Genomic DNA, 22,138 nt, shown 5'->3' with positions numbered 1-22,138 from the left:
TAAGATTCTTACGACAGGTTTTTTTTTTTCTTCGATAGAGTAATGCATGATGTTTTTATTTACAGATTCTTCATCAGGGTAAATCCAGAGCACAGAAAGTGCAATTCGAAGGTCCAGGTTAGCAGAAGAAATGGGAAGGTAATTGAGTATGACTGGAAGAACAACTAATACCAGGTGAGATTGTTACCTCGAATACTCTGGGTTATTATCGTTCTGTAACAGATTAAACCTTCATAATCATCGGAAGAAGGAGGCGGGAACCGGCGGACAATCAAATAAGGTTGAATAATGACAAAAATAAAGAAAAAACAGCGCGTACTAAAAAGCAAACACAAACTAAAGCCCAGGCCTGGTCCTCTCTCCTCCGTCACTGTCGTCGTTCCGGTTTTATATCCCTCCATCTCCTCCGTGGGACTCGAGACTGGTGGGTCGAGCAGGTGTCGCTCACTTCCAATCACTCCACCGGCCTCACTCCTGTTCCCACGTACTCGGCCCCGCCCCACTCGTCACACGTTCTAAATCCCACTTTTAACCCCAGGGAAACGAACATTTAAAAAATTTTAATTTAGAAATGGGGTTATCAGTGCTTTTTATCAGGGGCTCAAAACGGTTCAGAAATACACAAATAATGTAATTATGTAATTATGAACTATGCTCAACTATAAATATCGTATGGTCGAGGGCTTTAAAATGGCTTCTGGAAGCCAGTTTGGGTGGGTAGTTGATGGTCGCAGCTTGTCTATCAAAATACATATGTGGCCCTCCAAGCATAATTTACAAGTCATGCCGTTTCACAGCGTCAACATAAGACTAGCGCTGACATTCTCAACCACACTGAACTGTGTGTGACAACATCCTGTTAGAAAATCTTTTCCATTCACAAACATTTACCATACATTTTAAACATGTAAACGTAGTATTGTGGCAGAAAATTTAATAATAATATTAATATAGATAGTTATTAAATATTAAAGTAATGACATTCATGGCAAATCTATGAAACCAGTACTGTCTAATAAGAGTAGAGTTGCAACTCCATAAGAATATTAGAATTTTATCCTTTAAAAATAAGTTTTTTTACAGATGTTATGGTTTGTATTAATAAAAATAAATTTACATTTTGTGTCGTAATAAAAGCTATAAAAAAAAAAAATCACTCACAGGGGATGCTACTCCACAAACCACCAACAGAGCATATAAAATATCAAAAATACAAATATTTATTTAAAAGACTGTTTGTGAAGCTGTTTCATGACTAACGTCACTCTCTCTGGGTCAGCGGCAGTGCCAACATAGATTTGAATGTTGCAATATGATTTTGTCAATTTTAATAGACAAAGGCTTTTCAATGTGTTCAGTCTCATGTCTCTTCTACACGTCCACTCTGGATATTACACCACTTTAACACTCATAAATAACGACACATTTCATCCTCTCTTGGACAAAAGTGGCTAACTTCTGTCAACCTCACCTACAAGCAAGGACAAAAATAAAGCAATTGAATTTGAATTGATATAGATTCTGGAATAATTTTTTTTTTTTTAAAGATTTTAGAATCTACGCGATATCTAGGTGAATCGCTTTTCTCTCCAAAACCTAATATATATGTAAATGTGTGTTTTAAGAGTTTTGGTTTATAGAGAAGTGGACATTGTATTACATGCTGATTGGCTAAATCAAATGATCCAATCAAACTTTTATATATATTGTCATCAACCCATCTGTCTTGCTTATAAACTTTTCCATTAATAATTAATTTCTTCCACTGCAGGGTAGAAGACTCCAGCCCAGGAAATTGACTAGTTCAGGCACGTTTTTGAAGAAAAATACAGTTCTGGGAGAAAAACAACATTCAGGGACCAAATTCTACTGTTTGAAATCCTGCTGTTTTTAAATCATTTAATTTGTCTTTTACATTCAAATTTAACCGAACATTTTAATACATTTGAACAGGATTGATTTGTATGTTCAGAAAAGTGTTGTTGTATACAAAATGAAATGTTAACAGAATTTTTTTTTCCTATGCTATTTTTATTTTATGAATTTAGAAATTTAAAGTGTGAAGAGTTGTCAATAAATTGCATTTTTGTGACAAAAACAGTGTCTTCATTTTACAGTACACAAAATTAATGCATTAATCACTATTACAATAGTAAAATATGTGAGGTGATGAGAAACAGTACTGTAATTATTACTGTAAAAAATTTACAGTATTTTTAAAGTAACTGCAATTAAGTTTACAGTAAGCATACTGTGTGAACTACAGCAACTTACTTGTTACTTGCTGCCAGCAAGTTACTGTAAATTTCACAGTATTCTTTTTAGTGTAGGACAGCTTTAAGAGGAGATGAAAATGCAATGCAAATGTGTCTTGTTTGCGCCAACCAATTCTCTCTTGCCATAAGAGGCTCTTTGTGTCTCTGTGTGTGTGTGTGTGTGTGTGTGTGTGTGTGCGTGCGTGTGCGTGTGCCACCTGCGAGTGGGAGATGGGTCTTTGGGCAGCTCACAGTGAGCTGCGGGCGGATAGGAAGCTGCCATTACGTGCCCATCTGGATGCCAAAGGAACTGCCTTAAGCTAATGACTATCAAGGGTGATAACAGTGCTCTCATTCATCATCCAAGGAGCTTCATGAGCAGCCAGGATCAGTGTGCGCTGGAGACAACAGAATGCTCGAGTTAACTACAGACCGTAGTGGCTGTATTGAGTCTGGAAGAAAGGCAAGAAAGTTGATCTGTTTATTGTGCAGCGCTGCGATGCTTGACAAAGCCAGATGAAATGCAGTCATACCCCGATTTTACTGAACGTGGAATAACAGCAACAGTTCTAACTGTGTTTTTAGCATCACTTTATTTGTCTGTCCACACTGAAAGTTGAAATGCTGTGTGATTCAGATTCAAAAGATATTGTCTTTTTTTCTGCATTAATAGAGATCGTATCGATGCATATTTGCGTAAAGCTGCTCAGCTCTGCCAATCGTTTTTGTGTCCATGTTGCTTTAAATAGTTACCACAGTTTGCGTTGTATCTGAAAATGTTGTCATTGTGAATAAGCCTGGGTTAGACTGTATATATACATTTTTGTTGTCTATGTTTTAAATCCACATCTGAATTGTCCCAAGTAACGACCAAACGGCTAGCGGCAGACAGTGAGCTGATCATATCATGTTTGATCAATTTAGCCTTCTCAAATCATCACGAATTGCCTAAAATAAAATCTATAGATATAAGACATTTCAAGCATATTACAATGTTTAAACGTTAAACCTAGATAAATGTGTGCTATATCCAATAGTTTACACGAAGCTAGGAAGCTAAACGACTGAGGTGCCCTTGAGCAAGGCACCAAACCCCCAGCTGCTCCCCGGGCGCCGCAACATAAAATGGCTGCCCACTGCTCTGGGTGTGTGTTCACGGTTTGTGTGTGTTCACTGCTGTGTGTGTGTGCACTTTGGATGGGTTAAATGCAGAGCACAAATTCTGAGTATGGGTCACCATACTTGGCTGAATGTAACTTTCACTTCACTTTACTTCACTTCAGGCATCATTTTTTTCAGTGGAAACAACTTAAAATACATTGCCATTTTTGCTCATAAAGGTAAGAGTAATACACTAGTCGGAACTGTAAAGGGTCTAGTTTTATTTGCGTGCAGTCACAATATAAATTTTCTTTTGTGCTTTTATAAAATAAAGAAAACAAACGATGCACTTTCTGTTATCTCAGACTTGAACAGGAGCACTTCATAAAAATGTTGTGTTTGCTTGGAGATACTCAGCAGCTCAGCAATGACTTTATTGAAACTATTTTTGTAGATGAAACTGAGCAAAATTAGGCAATAGTGTTGTAGTCATGCAAGTCACTTAATATTAACTTCTTTTTTATTGAACGGAAATATTTAATCGATATCACATTTGCAAGCTGCCTTGTGACCTCACAAGTCCTATTATAATTAACAAAGCTCTCTACACTGCACAATGAAACTCTTATTCACATTGTTTACACTTTGTTCATTATAATGAGAGGATTCGAGAGCTTGCATAACTCTAAAGACTATAGAATACCCATGACATGTCACTCGTATAGTTTTGAATGGGGAAAAATGCAAAGCTCAAAATGGCCGCTCAATTGCAGGAAGCCCACCTTCTGAATGAACGAGCCAATCACTAATCTGTAAAGACAGCGCGTCACTGCAGCTGCCGCCAGGGAAGTCCCGGTTGCTATAGAAACAGTTATCGTTCCAAAACGTGCTCTTAGCAAAACAACAATCTCATTGGCAGGCACTCACCTATTATTGTCCCTGTTTTGATTTCACCAAATCAAACGTGATTAATATTCATGAACCCAGCAGCGCATTAATCATTAGTGTGTTTATAATGTTATTAATAGTAGAATTTGTAGTATTATCGTTATCTTATCAGGGTTGGTGTTAGGGTCCCGATGGCTGATAGACATCACGATGTTAAGCCGACATCATCAATTAAACTGCTTTTGAATGCACAATCACTTTTTAGTTTCACTTTCAAGATTTGCAATCGCATATACTCTGTTTATACTATGGAGTGGCAGTTCTTGCCACACATTTTACAAGATTAAATGTTTGTCAGTGGTGATGAGGATCAGTATATCATTTAACTTCATCCTCAGTCATCTAATGTAACAGGCAACCGTTAGCAATTGTTATTTGTTTTCCATGCCTTTATGAATATAGATTAATGTAATAAATAATAAAAAAAGTAATATACCGTAAAACCAGTATCATTTTGAAAAATACAGTGATATAAATTGTATACATTTCATACCACCCAGCACTAGTGGATTCTGATTAAAGGGGTCATATGATGCTGCTATAAAGAACATTATTTTGTGTATTTGGTGTAATGAAATGCATTTATGTGGTTTAAGGTAAAAAAAATAATATATATTTTGCTGTACATTATTGTTTCTCATCTATGCCTCGATTTTCAAAAACGTGTTGTTTTTTACAAGGCTCATCGGTCTGAAAAAATTAGGTGTGCTGTGATTGGCCAGCTATCCAGTGCATTGCGATTGGCCGAATATCTCAGGCGTGTGACGGAAATGTTACGCCCCTCAACATACTGTGATCCCCTTTCCGGCCGGAGCAACGAGACTTAAACATTAACCCTATCAAGTCGATTAACGCGGATACGCGTTTTGAGTCATTTTCTCCTGATAACCCCGAAAAGAACTTAAATTACACGTTCAGTTTTAATCGTACAGATAAGAGCAATACATCAATCAAATCTGTAAAGGGTCTACTTTTTTTTGGATACAGACATAATAACAACAGAACTTTGTGCACTTATAAAATAAAGATAACAAACAAGGTGCGCTGTCTGCAGCCTTTGTCTGCGCTGATCTTCTTTTACAAACACGTCATTTAAATGAACTGTAACTCCGTGAATACTCAACGAAAATACATGAGAGAGATATCTATAGAAAGCTTGACATGTCTGCTTTTAAACTAAACAAGTGCCGCCGAAAACAGATATTCTGTGATAAAGTAATCCATATGAAAACAACGCGATGTCCGTTTTTCATGTCTCCCCTCATTATATCTAATGTGACCACGCCCCCACGCTGAACGATCTATTCAGATTCAAACTGAAGCGCGGCTTGAATACGCCCATAACAGAAGAAAAAGCAGCGAGACTGTTCTTCAAGTTCTTTTATTTTACTGTTTGCTTCGCGATGAGAGGAATAAGACATAAATCACCCCAAAAAGATGTGATGTGGTTGAGGATTTGAGAAATGGATTTCCTCAGAAAAAAAAGAATGAAGCACGTTATTCAGCAGAGATCATAAACATGAGTAAGTCTCTTTTTATTTATCTATATACTTGTACTAGTTTTCACATAACGTGTAAACATTTTACTAGTTAGACTTTTTACAAATACTTTTTCCAAACTATAATTCCTGACTAAATGTATAATCAAGTGAAACATTATGAAGTTTCAATAACAATATACAACACTATACCCTTCGAAAGCTTGATGTAAATAATATAAATGTAACAAATAGATAACTGTAACAAATGTAAAAACAATGCTTTTCTTTCCATTTATTCCCCCTAAAAACCCAGAAAAATATTCTCAGCTCTTTTCAACATTAATAATAATGATGATAATAATAACAACAAACGTTTTTTTTTGTAGAAAATAAGATTGTTAAAAGGATTTCTGAAGGATTGTGTGACTGGAGTATTGATGCCAAACAATTTGTTTGAAAGTCAGCTTTGATTGTTTCTAATAAACTGTTTAACTGCTCCCCCAAGTGGATATTAAATTATGTTGTGGGATAATTAAATATATTCTTAATAAACTACAAACATAAAATTATATACTTTTATTTTGTCCTCTCATTCTTTCTTGTAACTCCTTCCTCTCAGCCACACAGATGATTGAAAGGCTCATTATGCAGCTCATTATGCGGGCCTTTGTCTTCTCAGGTGTAAATCACAATGATATTCATGATAGTTGACGCCTACTCGCATATGACTTTTACCAACAAAAAGTGTCTTAGAAAATGTAAATCAATATATTATTTTCTGTGAGTGAGTAAACAAGATGATTTTCACATAATTTAGAAAGAAAAATTCTAGGCTACAAGCTCCAGTTCTCAAAAATCCCGGGAACCATTGTTCTTTATGTGTTTTTTTGCCTTATTCAAGTGATTTAACATTTTTAGTTTTTCACTAACCACGCATATTCTTTTTCTCAAAAACACAATCATGTATATACATGCATTTCACATATTATTACAGCCCAGTTTGTGCTGATTACAGGGAGATTAGTCTTTACCCATTTAGATATTTATAAGAAACTGAAAAAAGCACAAATGTCAAGGCATGACAAAACTTCTCCAGGCCCCAAAAATACCCTTAGACTCCAGAGGGTTAAACTCCATTATAAACGTAATATAAACATAATTTCTAGTCGGGTCCTTTCTTGGTAGCTTCGCTTTCTCAACCAAACAGCGACATACACCGCGGCTTTGAGTGAGTGGAGGCCAGCTTGAGTGAGCAGAGATGGATTGGCTTGAGAACGTCACGGCCAGTGGAATCTACGGAAGAGCTTGCGGCAAACACATGTGACAACCCCGTGCTGGACTCCGCTTCATCCATGGTGAAAGCCAATCAGGTGATCCACAGTGCAAAGTTAATGTATTTCCTTAACGACCAGCACAGATCAGCTTGATGAAGCGGATATCGTCCTCTTTTGGAAGGCCAAACAAAGTAGTTTCACTTTCACAACCAAACACACAGGGTCTATACGACATGGCGGAGGCGGTAACAACAATACTACAATGAGAATAAAAGGTATGCCTTCTTTCTTTGCCTGAACATCTGGGCGGTGTTATGCAGATCTTCCCACATAGTGATGTAGACATGTGGGGGCGTGTTAAAATGAGGCATTTTAGGAGGGCAAGGACAAGACTTAATGTTTGTAAAGAATATCTCTTAGGATTTGAGACTTTAGTCTTTGAAACTTTACAGATCTTCTTTATGCACCAAGAGCTTGTTACACTCTAAAGAGAAAGGAAAAATTTAAATCGCATCATATGACCCATTTAACAATACGTTCATGGATTCAACAGATATTTCTGTGATACATACTCAACGCTGCAAATACACTTCGCAAGTAGAAACCTTTAAAGCTCCGATGCGCAAGCACAAATATGCTGATCGAGTCTGTTGCGCTGATGCTCCTAAATATTTTTTTCATAGTCTCACACAATAGTTTTCAGTCGTAAGTGGTCACACTATAAAGCCCTGTAAACCTCTAGTTTAATAGTTCAATAAACTGAAATATATTTAAAATGAATGTTTACTTAATTTATGTTAAGACTACATTAATCTTTTTTGTTGCATTAACTCATACTGGATTGTGGATTGTTATTTCCCAGCATGATTTGAACAGGGTTGGATCAGCAGAGTAAATTACAAAATCAAGTGCTATTTTGTGTTTTTGAGTTAAGGGGCCTGTTTTTTTTTTTTTTTTTTTTTTGATGTTTGATTTTAATCTAGTTAATGTTTATTTAGTTTCAGGTAACAAAATTGTGTTTCATGGTCTTAGTATGATAATAACACTGGTGCTGTGTCATCAAACATGAAACATGGCTTACACATTAACAAGACACAAACAAGAGTTTGCTACATATTCACACACAGGAGAATGCAGTATTAATCCACAACTGTGCTAGATGTATCAATGGTGCCAGACACAAAGAAAGAGGCACAGAGGAGGAGGAGAACAATACCATCCCCCCACACCCCCTGCCTGACTGCAGCCCGAGCGATCATCTCTCATCTGCGGACCCATAAAAAAGGGGGTCAGACACCCACTACATGGAGGTGTTTTCAGTAATCCCTTCCAGCACGGTCACACACAATACAGCAGCCATGACAGGACAGGCTGCAACACAGGACGAGGGACGAGGCAGGAATAAGGGTGTGCTGGTGGAGATGGGCCTGTGTAAGATGGAGGTTGTGAAGCTTTCATGCTGCATTAACACAGCTTCAGTCTACTAATGGCTCCTCTCCTGCTGTCGCTGTACACAGGCGCTCTGCCACACAGTCACATCGCAGCATGAAAAGCTTGCGAGAAATTGTCAAGCTAATGAGACATTCGATTTAAGCGCAAAGTCCAATCTTCTCAATGCTGTCAAGACAAATACTGCTTGCAGCAGATATTTTTGTTTCCTTACCACTTATCCTGTAAGAGCATTATACTTATATTACACAGTTATCATAGCACTTTTACATATTTAATTTTACTCAAATAGGTAATATTTTAAAAACTATCTTTGCATTTTATTTTTCATGTGAAGTTTATGTTTGTTGTATATATTTTTGTTTCAGATTTAGCAATTATAGTGAAAGCATGAGCTCAGGAATCATCAGATAATTTACATCTAACAGAAGCATGACTGGTATTTTAACCCTTGTGCATTGTTCAAATTCACTACCCTTTCGAGTTGTTCGGGATGAAAACATCCACTCAATTAAACTGCTGTAAAAATTTATTTATTTTTTCTTTTTTTTTTTGCATAAATCTGTTAATCAACCTCAGTCCTGATCAAAACTACCAAATGTTTTTAAAAAAAAATCAAGATTTTAACTCTTTAATTGCCAAGTTCATAAATGATGTCACTGATTTGGGGGGGAAAAAACACACAAAATGACTTATTTTCAATATAAAAGTAATTGTGGCTGGATTTTTTTTACTTTTTATAACAGTCTTGGGCATGTCAAAGATTAGTAGCAACATTGGCTTTGATGCATTTTTAGTTTTTGTGCAACATTAGATTTAATTTTTTTCTCCCTAATTTGTTGTTGGTGGCTGTTTTTGCCCCATTGACTTCCATTATAACGACATTTTTTGATTGCAAAGCCATGACTCCATGTAATCATGCATTCTTGATTGTTTGTGTTTTTCCCTTTTGGGAAGAGGTAAAATTTGTTAATTTTACAGTTGATCACTATGTGGGACCATTAACCCTTTAGATAGGCCTGTGCAAAAAAAGGCTTAGTTTCTGGCTTGTATATGGAGTTATATGGAGTATAACAGCAAATTATAGTGTTTGTGTGTGTGAGATTCTTGATTGTTGGTGGTTTTCCCTGTTGGCAAGAGGTAACATTTGTTATTTTTACAGTTGATCACTAGGTGGGACCATTTTTACATCAATGTATTAAAAGTTTTTAAAAAAATTACGTTTACCCTATAAAATGTTTCCCTGTGAAATCTTTTATTTTTTCCTCACCATATTTTTTTATTGTTACCAAAATCTGTGTTTTAGAATGTCTAATTATTTGAATGCATAAAACAACTTATTTATTGTTTTCTAAAAAAGGGTCATATGATGTTGCTCAAAAGAACATTATTTTGTTTATTTGGTGTAATGAAATGGAGTGGCTGGAGGGCTTGCAGCAACCTCGTGACGACCCCGGGCTGGACCCCGCTTCATCGGATGAAAGCAGATCCAGCATGAAGTTGATGTATTTCCTCATCGACCAGCACGGATCAGCTCTAGGATGGCGAAGCGGATATTGTCCTCTTTTGGAAGGCCAAACAAAGTATTTTCGCTTTCACAACGAAACACGCAGCTTCTCCACAACATGGTTCTGCTGATTTGTGCTACCATGTCAGATTTTGCTACCTCCCATTAAAACAATGGGTAGTACAATGACAACGAAAAAAGCTACCGATAAAATCATGGTTTATTAACATCTACGCCTACCACAACCCTAAACCTACTCTAACAGTAATGCAGATTACAGTAATTATGTGTTATATTGGATGTTGAAGCTAGAAAGAATACAGAAGGAATACAGCTACAGGAAACCTACAATAATAATAAAAAATTTTAATTAAATTCTACCTATTAGATTGTTTAATTAAAGTCTACACCTATCCTAAGCCTGAACCTACCCTTACAGTAATGCAGATACATTAAATACTGTTGTTCAGCATGAAAGAAAAGGACGCAATACTGATGTATGCATGCGCAGTAAACCCTGGTAGGAAAATTTGACGGGTGGGATAAAATGTCAGGACACCAGCAGCAACAGCTAGAATAAAATAGAATAGAATAGCCTTCTTTCTATTCGTGAACATTTGACCATTATGCAAATCTTCCCACACAGTGACGGAGATATGGGGGCGTGTTTAAACGAGGCATTTTAGGAGGGCGTGGACAAGTCTTAACTTTGATAAAGAATATCTCTTTGGATTTAAGACTTTAGTCTTTGCAACTTTACAGATCTTCTTTATGCACCAAGAGCTAGTAACACTCCAAAGAGAAAGGAACAATTTAAATCGCATCATATGACCACTTTAAAGTAGCTTTAAAACTATTTCATTTATTTTTTGAATTACTGAAAATTAAGTAAACTTTATTTTTGGCAGACAAAGGGGAATTACTATTAAAACAAAGAATAAATATTGTGTGATTATTCCTTAAAAAATAATGTTTGTTTCATTTTAGTAGTAGTAGTAGTAGTAGTAGCGGTGTGCTGTGTGCATTCTACTGAAAAATAGTAATAACCACTATGTCTTCAAATCAAACCTGACTTTTATTTTGACGGGTTGCTGTGAATTCCTTTACAGTTCTATGTTTGTGATATGTCGCTGTGTGCTTCAGTATGAGTGTAGTGAATGAAACAGCGCATTTTAGGATCTTTTTTTTTATTACTTTCACCTAAAAAAGCAAGTTAGGAGCTACTTTTAGCCTCAAGCTGTTTTTGAATATGGGCCTGATCGTTAGACTGGAAAAGCATCCAACACCTAAAAACCCTTCGAGACAACCACAATATCCCACATCTTAGATGTGCAGGTGTAAACAACGACACATCAAAAGGAGAAGGTTAGGAGAAACTGTAGTTTAAAAGAATCTTAATCAGTCATAACTTCTGGAGAGAAATAGCACAGACACTGGACAAAGACGATGTGAGTATGCATTGACTGACTGTGTTTGCGTTCATAAAATATTCTTTGAAAGACTGCACATATACAGTACATGTACACATTAAAACTGAAGGGCAGTGTGATTTTAAGTGCCTTATTTTTGTTAACATGAGGACAGCACTTGATGTTGATGTTTGGAGGAAACAAATAATGTGTAAACAATATTAACTGTAATTACAGAATATTTATTATACAAATAATAGTGACTAGATTAACTTGTCAATTAATTCAACAGGTATCTGAGGACACCAGTGGACCAGAGATGTGTCAATGTATCATCCAACAGTATTTCTGGACTAACAATTGATAATTTGAGCAATATTAATGCATATATATATATATATATATATATGTGTGTGTGTGTGCCAAATACAAAAGATCCTAACCAACATTATTATCTTACAAATTAAGTATATTTATCGTGTTGTAGCTTTAGCTTTTTCCACTTAAAATACAATTAATGAACTCATTTCTGATTAAGCATCTAAAAGGCATTTCACCAGGGTGACCTTTCAAGTCAGCGTCTGTTTATGCAACACAAACTCTCTTCTCACACCAAGACACCAGTTTTCCTAAAAAAAAAAAGCCTGTCACCACCCTGAGCAAATGAAACCAGAGAATGCCCTGCCTGCCTATTTGTATTGCAAACTAGAGTCTACTTTTCAGCCAGGCAGGAAAATACACAGGGAGGACGGCGCCTCCATAACATTAAAAAAAAAAAAAACAGTAGAGAGTGGAAAAACCTGCTCTGGGCAGAGCTGTAGGTGAAGCAGACATAAACAGGTCTACAGATACCTACACTTCAGCTATTTAAACACTAATGAATGCTTACTTCAAAAATAAAGAGGATGGAGTCCAGCTCCTCCCGTTGAGATTTGTTCCCTGAAAGAAAGCAATAGAATTAGTTATTGTGTCATTTTACAGTACAATCATTCTTTCTTTTTTTCTTTTTTTAACTCTTGTGCTTTTGCTGTGGTTAGCTATTCAGTCATGATCTGAAATGCTGAAATGTCAACAATATTTAATATTCAGTCTTCAATGAATCAGGAGTGGGCATGAGTACCAGAGTACATAAAGGTGTCTGTGATGATCGCTTGACGATCACAGTTTGTCCAGGACCTTGACGTCTCACTGGTTAGTGTTGGAACAGGCTGGATAATTCTAGTCAAACTATGGCTTTGAAAGTGGGCAGGAAAAAAATACAAATAAAGGTCATTGTTGCTCATTGTTAGTTCATGTTAGCTTATGCATTAACTAATTTTAACAATTGGAGCTTATTGTAAAGTATTACCGTAAATTATTTGTAATTAAGCCGCCTGTGTTTTAGTGCATTGTTGCAGGAGTTAGACATTTTAGCAATTTCAAGTTCATTTGCATTCCTTTTAAATGGAATGCCATTATTAATAATTGTGCTGTAATTTTCTTCAAAAGCCCATTTTCTCTTCAAGGATTCTGAAATGCATCAAGATGTCTTGGTAAAACTGATTAAAATATAGTTCTATATTTCATAGTTCTATTTTTCTATAAAACTCTTTCCCTGCAACCATTTTTTTTTTTAAGTTGCCATCCACCATCATAAAGAAACTACAAAGCAGCCTCTACTTGCTATATAGAAATAAAAAATGTATCATATTAAGTTTGATTCTATTCTAACCACTTCCTGGTCAACATTTCATCGAGTAACTTTAGGTTTTGATTAATATGCTATTATTATAACATTATAATAAAAAGACTGCTGTAACAATTCTTTGTGCTTTAGTTGCCTGTGTTTTTTAGCATGACACTACAGGATGAGTGCATACTCAACAAGAGTCACACATTCAAGGCTAAAGCTCTTTGCACACAGAGCCCGAAATTTTCATCCGAAATTTTCGCACGTTGAAAAATAAATACGACCTCACTGTGTGTCATTAATGTTTACACACTGCTTGCGAAACTTTCATCCGTCATAAAAAAAAAAAAAATTCGGATCAGTTTCGATTTTCTGCGTTTTTGCATCCGTAGCATGCATTTTGATAGGAAAGGATGTTGAATATGGAAAAACAGATGCGAAAATTTCATGTAGGATGCGTTTGGTTAACTAAAGCGCTACCAACGCACTACAGTTTACTGGTTTCATCAAAATATCTTTAATCAAAAACATTTCATTAATAGTAATGATGTGCATAACCTCCCGGCCATTCGTCTGATTCAAATGGTATATCATCAGTTCTTGGGTCTATTTTGAATAATTCATTAAAAGCACATGCTCATAGGACTTGAATCAAACTGATCGCGTTGTATGTTACAACTCAATAAAAAGATACGTTTTCAAAATGTGGAGTTTTTTGCAGTGGGTGCAAAGTAAACAATCTATCACTTACTACAAAAATATAGTGCTCTCTTTCTCTTCTTTTCTGCTTTTAACTGCTGCTCTAGATTGCTAATAATAAATAAAATACTAAACAAGTGTTTACACATCAGTTATTGGCTGTTGGTGGTGATTTCTTGTTTTATATATCAGTAAGTGATTATATATATGCATATTTATTAGTAAACAGTAGATATTTAATTTTAGATTGCTGTCTCCAACTATATTTAGATTTAGGGATAGCAACAGTTTAATTTGCTCTTAAAAGGTAAAGGTTATGTATACAGTATACAGCATACAAACATATCTTACCTTTTTGCTTTAAGTTACTTTCCAGTGTAATGAAATTTTCATAGAAGATAAAATAAATCTGTGAGCAGTTGGTTTCAAAAAATGCCTTCAGTTCATTCCTGTCAGTAATATCTGTGGAGAAAACAAGCAGAAAATAAAGAATTAGACAGGAACAGACACTAAGTCCAATATGTGCATGACTGAAACATTAGAGTTAGATTGTATAATATGGTATAATTAAATACTGAACAAAAAAAATCTAAGATATGAATGTGCATGTAGACAGTGGATTTAATCCAGACATAAGCGTTCGTGAAATTATAAAATTAACTCAATATACTATGTCTGCAAAAAATAAATAAATAAATAAATAACTAATATAACGCAGGTTACACTGAATTTTTGGGAATAACAGAAGAGTACCAAGTCTTCTGACAATGACACCAAAACAATGGTGAATTAATTATCTAGATGAACTGTTTTTAAAGATTTTAATAACAGGACATTTTAAATCTGGTTTAACAGCAGAAATCGTGCTCACCTTTAATAAACTGACATCATGGAATAGATATATACTGTAATGCAATAGGGCTGTCCATTTAATTAATTAATTAATTTATCTTATTGGTGATCACTATGGCTTCCCGAGTAATTAATCATAATCATTTTAATAGACAGTAAGCAAGCAACTATAAAGAGCCGCTGGTTTATTGTCCTTATTTATTTATTTATTTTTGGGGGCGGGGGGCATATTCATTATTTTGCATTGACAACAAGCCTCCACAAGGTTTTATGTTTGGGGTTGCCATATACCAAGAGTTTAAGTTCCCCAATCAGGTCACATTTTCCTCATCTCTTGTGTGATATTCTGCTCAAATAAATTGTAATACAGTTAGGGCTGTGATGGTCACAGTGACAACCGTGACGTCACAGACTCTATAAAAAAATCATAATACCAAAGATTACATAAATACATACAAAGTTTGTATGCAATTGTTATAACAGTAACAGTCACAAATTGTTTTTTTAAACTGTAAGTCTATGCTAATTCACAAATCACCTTAAACGTTTCTTTAGATCGGTGGGTTTGATTGCAGGAAAATAGTTTATTCTGCATTCAGCAAATTAATTTCATGTTGGGCGATGGACCTTGTTGGGAAACCAAATACTACATCACCGATCTTGAGTTAACGCACCTGCTTGGTGTGGAACAGTGAACCATGTTTACACCAGAAGCGACAGGTTAAGTCTGACTACATTTGAACTTTGTGTCAGTACCTCATAAAAAGGACGAGGCAGTTTACTGTTGGGGATTTGTCGTGACTCGTGCCACGCCACAATCAGTGTATACAGTATTAGACATATGTCAGACATATTAGTTTTACTTTTTTGCAGACTGCATGTTCACTGACGGAAGTGCTAATAAACATGCACATTTGTTAATAGTGCCTCATTGTGTTTAAAAATGTTATACTACTGACGTTAGTTGGTCCATTACCAATGGTAAAAATCTGCCACCATCACAGCTCAGTTCCAGTACCATCACATGAGGCCACTTGTGCTATTTGCTATATCTTGACTATAATGTTTGTGGTTGCTGAATAAGTGCATGTATAAAACCTTGGTCCTGAAATTTTGCTTCCAAAAAAAAAAGTTTCTTTTTCTTTTTTATTATTATTGTTATCATTATTATTATTATTATTATATTACAATTTTTAACTTAACTTGAATTTAGGTTTTGTAACTTAAAATTTTGGAATTAATATTGGGAAATTAAGTGTTCAGTCTGTGTTTAGTTTATTAGGAATTGCACAAAAGAGATTAGAGATGTAATGTAGAGAGTGTTTTAATATATATGACAAATATAATTTAAAAAATTAAAATGAGAACAAACTTCATTAATATTTTTTGGCTCACCTGTAACTTATTTTCTTTTTTTTTTAATTACTTTTCATATCACTTGTACGGCACATGCTCTTTGTACACTGAGAGTAACATTATCAGTGTCTGAATGCTATATTCACATGGCTTCAAGGTTAGGTTTAAAGCTTGGGGCTTTAACTTAAAATGTGACAATCTGAACTGCTGGTAGCACATCCTGAGGCAGCACACATTTTAATATTTACATTTTCAGAAAACCGTTTCCAAACTCATGACCCAGATGCTTATCTTATTGGTCCAAACATATTTAAAGCTGAAATGAACAGATCTTCTCCTTGCTGATGTTCAGATAGAATAGATGATCAGATGGAGTGAGAGCAGATGGCTTCTTAAGGTCATTGACGTCTCTGTAAGGTCACTGGTAGATTTCCAGTAGGTGCTCCTACCCTTCATGTGTATCCAAGGGTATTTCAGTCAGTCTGCATTGGCCAGTTGCTACATTAGTCACTCTATTTATTTAATTGTTTATTTATTTATAATAAGCTCTAAAGAAGCACTGGATGTTCAGCAACTGGAATTATTCAGCAGAAAAAAACCCCCCAAAAAACCTTACGGTGTTCGGCCGAATAATTGAAAAGACCAAATAAATTGTACCGAACAATGGCGTGACGCAATCAAATAGTGGGGTGCACTAATGCAGCAAACATGTCAGAAGTGTGTAAGCATTTAAAAGTGTCTGAGAAAGACGCAGACAGTCAGAGACTGTTTAGCACTGCATCGCATATCTTCGATGAGAAGAGGAAGAGTGGATGTTGCTGCTTACTGTATGATGACTAAACTTGTCAAATGGCCTTAAAAAATCAGTAAATAAAGTGACTGCTGTGTGAGATTGCGGCGCTATCTGCTTGTTCAAAGTCCAAAGGGCGAGGAAAATCTGCACTCAAACAATAAAAAAAAACATTCATTTTGTTTGGCTTTGGCCAAGAATTTTCATTTTGGTGCATCCCTAATAAGCTCATCACTCATCTCATCACTCATCACTCATCAAGGTGCTCATCAATATGTTTCCTACAGAATCAATTTACAATGAGCATTGATACCATGGTAACAGAGCTTAGTATCGTACAGAAATGAAAAATTTGGTTTCATTGCAATCCTAGGGTTGGCAGAGACTAATGTTCACATCTCACCTCCTCTTTCCTAAACAAAGAGATCAAAGCAGCCCAAAGCTGTTAGACTGGCTCCAGGGAAACACTGGCATTTGCAACCAATTTGTAGCAGTGGCACTGGCCTGATTTTTAATAGTAGCAGGGACAGATGATAGATGATGACAAGGAATGAATTTGATGGCTGCAATAATATTCTGCCTGAAGCCAGACTGACAGAGCTGTGAGAACAACCATTTGACAAATGTGGATTTAGTCATTGTTCTGGGACAGTGGTGATTATGTTAGGACACACTGAATTTTTGGTAACTGTCCAGTGAATATTAACATTTTTTTGAGAAAAAGTACTAAAAATTCTAACTGTAAATGGCATCTCTAGCATTGATATTATCATACTAAGCAGAATCAGAATCAAAATCAGTTAAATTCAAACTATACGCAACCCTAGTTATGTCTGTGAAGGTAAACAGCTGGGAAAGAAATTGCATGTTTATATTGGATCTGTGTGGCAGCACTGCAGTGAAGTGAAGTGACATTCAGCCAAGTATGGTGACCCATACTCAGAATTTGTGCTCTGCATTTAACCCATCCGAAGTACACACACACACACAGAGCAGTGCACACACACACACACTGTGAGCATACACCCGGAGCAGTGGGCGTAATATACAGTAGATTAATCTAAAAAAATCCCACTGCTTTCTTGTCTCTTCTGACTCAAAATAGTGTTCTGTGCTCGTCTGTGCAGCCAAAGACAGAACAGTTAGCATGCTTTACTCAAACTTTCGCCATGGCATTAGAACTGGTATGTCCCATCGCTTGAGAAATCTCAGTGGCAGTGCCGAGGGTGGAAACTTGCCGATTAAGTGACGTGACATTCAGCCAAGTATGGTGACCCATACTCAGAATTTGTGCTCTGCATTTAACCCATCCGAAGTGCACACACCGAGCAGTGAACACACACACACACACACACTGTGAACACACACCCGGAGCAGTGGGCAGCCATTTATGCTGCAGCACCTGGGGAGCAGTTGGGGGTTCAGTGCCTTGCTCAAGGGCACCTAAGTCGTGTTATTGCTGGCCCAAAACTCAATCCCACAACCCTAGGGTTAGGAGTCTAACTCTCTAACCACTAGGCCACGACTTCCCCTCAAGGGTGGTAATATTATAATAAGATCCTCTTTCTATGTCATAGGGGAATGATATCTGACGTGCCCGTTTTTTCACAAGCTTGCAGAGAAAGTCTTAACAAATAAAAAAAAAATACTGGGCTGTTCTTTTTCACGTTTTCTGGGTTTACACTACAGATGCATGGAAATGAACTTGATATGATACGTCACCTTTAACCTGTTAACCAGACCCCCCTTAATGGGACTCAGCTGAAAATTTTAATAGTTCCTTACTTCGGAGTGCTACACACACAATTTTGATTTCTTTGGAAAGAAGACCCTTTGGGCTTTACTGTCCATCATCAGTAGTTGATAATGCTCAAAAATATGAAAAGTTAGATATATATATATTTCATATAAAAATACATGAAATCAGTCCTGAAGCAATCTAGTAAAGTAATGGGTTGAAGGTCACACGTCTCATGAGTTTCTGTTTCAAATCTGAAGAAGATAAAAATTTTATGAGACTATGTCTAATACAATAAGAATAATTTGAGTAATAAGAAATAAATAAAAAATAATAAGAATTAACTATAGGCCTATGCAAATGACAGTACATCCTGAGATTGCTAGGTAATCGCATGCTGATGGCCTTCCTAATAGACGGTTTCATCGCGCGCACGTGCCTGGCCCTAAGTTAACTTCCGGTCTGTGTTGTGTATATCGGTCTGGCTAGCGGTGCCGTTGCAGTAAACGCAGTTAAAGTTAAGGTGATGAGCAGACTGAAGTTGGGCTCAGGCGGTTATGCTGCGGGATGTGTTTCCCATACATTTATTTATTTGTGGAGACTGAGACCAAACGCTGATGGGTGACATGAATGGAGATGACTCCAGATCAGTGATGTAGTATTTGGTCTCCCAACAAGGTCCATCGCCCTACACAAAATTCATTTGCTGAATGAATAAACTATTTTCCTGGACTCAAACCCTGCCAATTCAAAGGAAATGCTGTTTATGGCATTTCAGGTAATTTGTAAATTACCATAGACTCATGGTCTAAATAAAACAATTTTCAATTATTACAGTTATTACAGTGTGCATAGAGTGCGTGACGTCACGTGCACTATCGCTGGTAGCTGTAGACAACTGCGGTGACATGGTTGCGATGGGGACCGTCACAGCTCTAAGGTTAAGGTTATCATAATGATAAAATATCATAGCAGCCCATGCTTAATATTACTGTGGCGCACTCATAGAAGAGTTGACACAGAGAGTCGAGGGCAGAAGAGGAGCAATAACAGCACAGGCGTGTCTCTTATCAGAGCCTCTCACATGCTCTGCTTTTCAACCCTCAGTGTGTTGGGCCTCTTCCTGCTGCCCAAGAAAACACACTGACCCTGAGGTCTGCCTGAGTGTTTCTGAGCAAGAGAGAGATCGGTAACTTCCAATGACAGTTGGACGTCAAAGAGCTATGCAACACCGAGATGTGAACGCGACCGTACCAAAGGTCACTTCATTTTCCCTCATTCAGTAACAGCTACACTACTATAATCCTTTTTTGACAGCATTGTTCATAAGAAATTGGCATTTCCTGATTCCCTTAAAGGAATAATACAGGTTTAATTGCTCAATACACATCACTTGACATAACTAACACCAAAAATAAATAAATAAAAGAATAAATACATAGATGCATACATAAACACATACATCAATGAATACATTAAACCTATGTTGTTTTTCCTGAAATGTTTTGACTTTTTCTCATTTAGGGACATGCAGAAACAGTTTCAACACACTGATGGATTGTGAAATGTACATACAGAATTTTTTATACGTTTGTAATGTTCAAGGGACAATTTGACCCGCATAAGAAGCTGTTAAAGGCACCTGTACAGACACAAAATAGCAACAAAGTCCTTTGTTGTATGTCAGAGCTCCTAAACTCTAGTCCTGAGGTGCCACTTAGTGCAAGTGTCTTCATGTGTTTAACAATTTTTAATTTCAAAGTTTGTGAAAAAAATCTGTTTAGACTTTCAGCTGTAAAGCTTATATTATACTTTTCACGTGAGCAATCCGGAAGCATACACGGACAGCGCGGACGTGGACTACTTGTATTTATACTACAGAAAGCGTAAGCAGGTGGTCCGCTCCACGTTCACTTTGATAGCCGTGATCATACAGTAATACAGATGGTAATCATACAGATACATTCACATTCAACATAAAACACACTCTCACATATATAAAAACTGTTGAAAAATAAAAGAAACAAAGAAAAAGGCGATGGCTATAAGTTCCGCCTCCATCATCTGACAGGTGCGTCAGAGCGCGTCACGAGGGAGCGCCAAAATTCAAATATACTATCTTTCGCCTATCTTTCATTCATTCTTTTTTCCGGTGGATCGCCTCATTCTGTTTGTGACACTGTAAGCTGAAAAACCATGCCGTTTTTTTACTACCAAGACGCAGTTTCCGACCGTGAGTTATTCCATAACGGACGCAAACAGTTATGTCGCTGAGAATTGAAATGTAAACAAAGGAATTATGATCCATATTACAACGTTATTTCTTTGTTGGACTAAACGTGCTTCATGAGATATCGTTCAGTGGACCCTTACCTTTCTAACTAAACCGGGATTTACAGCTGTGGATGTGTTTATGACTCGTTATTACGACGGATCTGGTATGTACTGCATTTCCATTATTCATGTTTTAATGTATACTGCTTACGCAAATGTAGCAAATACTAGAGATGTTCCGATACCCTTTTTCTCTTCCCGATACCGATTCCGATACCTGGGCTCAGGGTATCGGCCGATACCGAGTACTGATCCGATACCTGGTTGTGTATCTGTATATACAGCTGTATATACTACTAGCCCTGTGTAAATTTCTAGAATTATTTTATGGTGTGCTCCAGACTTATCCCTTGATAAAACATGAACAAATACATGGTTAACTACTGTATTTATTACAGTATTTTTATTATCTGACATGAATTTGACAGTAATATTATTTAATTTCTTAAGCGAAAAAGAACTTCAAATGCAGCCAAAAATCTAACACCGCAAACTAAAAAAGGTATTTTAGTATTTTAGTTTTACAATATTAGTGTATAAAAAACTGCAACAAATAAGTCTAGGAATATAAAAAATTCTATATTAATCAGATAATCTCTTTACAACAAAACAAGTAAAAAACAAGCAACCGTCTAGGCATAATTATTATTATTAATAGAGACGTATTATTACTACATAGAGACGTAGCTAAATCTACTGTAGGCTACAACAGTAGCTTAATATATTGTCAATTTACTCGCCATGAAGATCTTTGAATGTCTGTGTTTATGATATGACAGTTTTCTCAAATGAAACGTTAAATTCTCATGAAGTGACGGTTTATGCGTTCATGTCCTCATATAGTGACACACGGCAGAGGCCACAAAACAGCGAGCTCCCGTGCATCTGCGCCCGTCTCCCACAGAGATGTAGACTTTGCAGGAGTAATATTTAAATAGTATTTTGCAGTTTAATATTCACAGACACTAGTATATATATTCGGCTACAGTCTGGAGCCCTGCGCTTAGACTAACACGGAAGCGACTGAACGCAGCTGCGGGTAACGAATATACTCAAACTTACTACCGGTTCTACAGAGACGCTGGTATCATCACATTTTAAAATTTTCAGCACCGTCTTGGTAGTGAAGTGCCAGTACTTGTGGCATCCCTAGTCGCCGTTTTACTGTCTGGTTGGTCCAGTCTGAAATACTGCTAAACAGCGGACATACTGCTAACCACTGATCTGTAATATAGAAGCGGCTTCACTGTCTGTTGGCAGTTTAGAACGCGATGAG

The 22,138-nt window shown here is 36.5% G+C and overlaps 1 protein-coding gene across 4 annotated transcripts in view; it reads right to left on the bottom strand.

The window, feature by feature from the left end:
- Window positions 1–22,138, bottom strand: part of ralgapa2 (Ral GTPase activating protein catalytic subunit alpha 2) — a 164,716-nt gene that overhangs the window by 123,305 nt on the left and 19,273 nt on the right. For all 4 annotated transcript variants that reach the window (XM_059520864.1, XM_059520865.1, XM_059520866.1 and 1 more), the window contains exons 2-3: window positions 14,144–14,254; window positions 12,314–12,363 (exon numbers count right to left, since the gene is read on the bottom strand). In XM_059520864.1, the coding sequence (XP_059376847.1) occupies window positions 12,314–12,363; window positions 14,144–14,254 (161 nt within the window). The remainder of the gene's footprint in view (window positions 1–12,313; window positions 12,364–14,143; window positions 14,255–22,138) is intronic.

This window comes from Carassius carassius, chromosome 32, assembly GCF_963082965.1.
Source record: "Carassius carassius chromosome 32, fCarCar2.1, whole genome shotgun sequence".
In the NCBI taxonomy this organism is placed as follows: Eukaryota; Metazoa; Chordata; class Actinopteri; order Cypriniformes; family Cyprinidae; genus Carassius; species Carassius carassius.
This window is presented reverse-complemented; position numbering and strand designations above follow the sequence as displayed.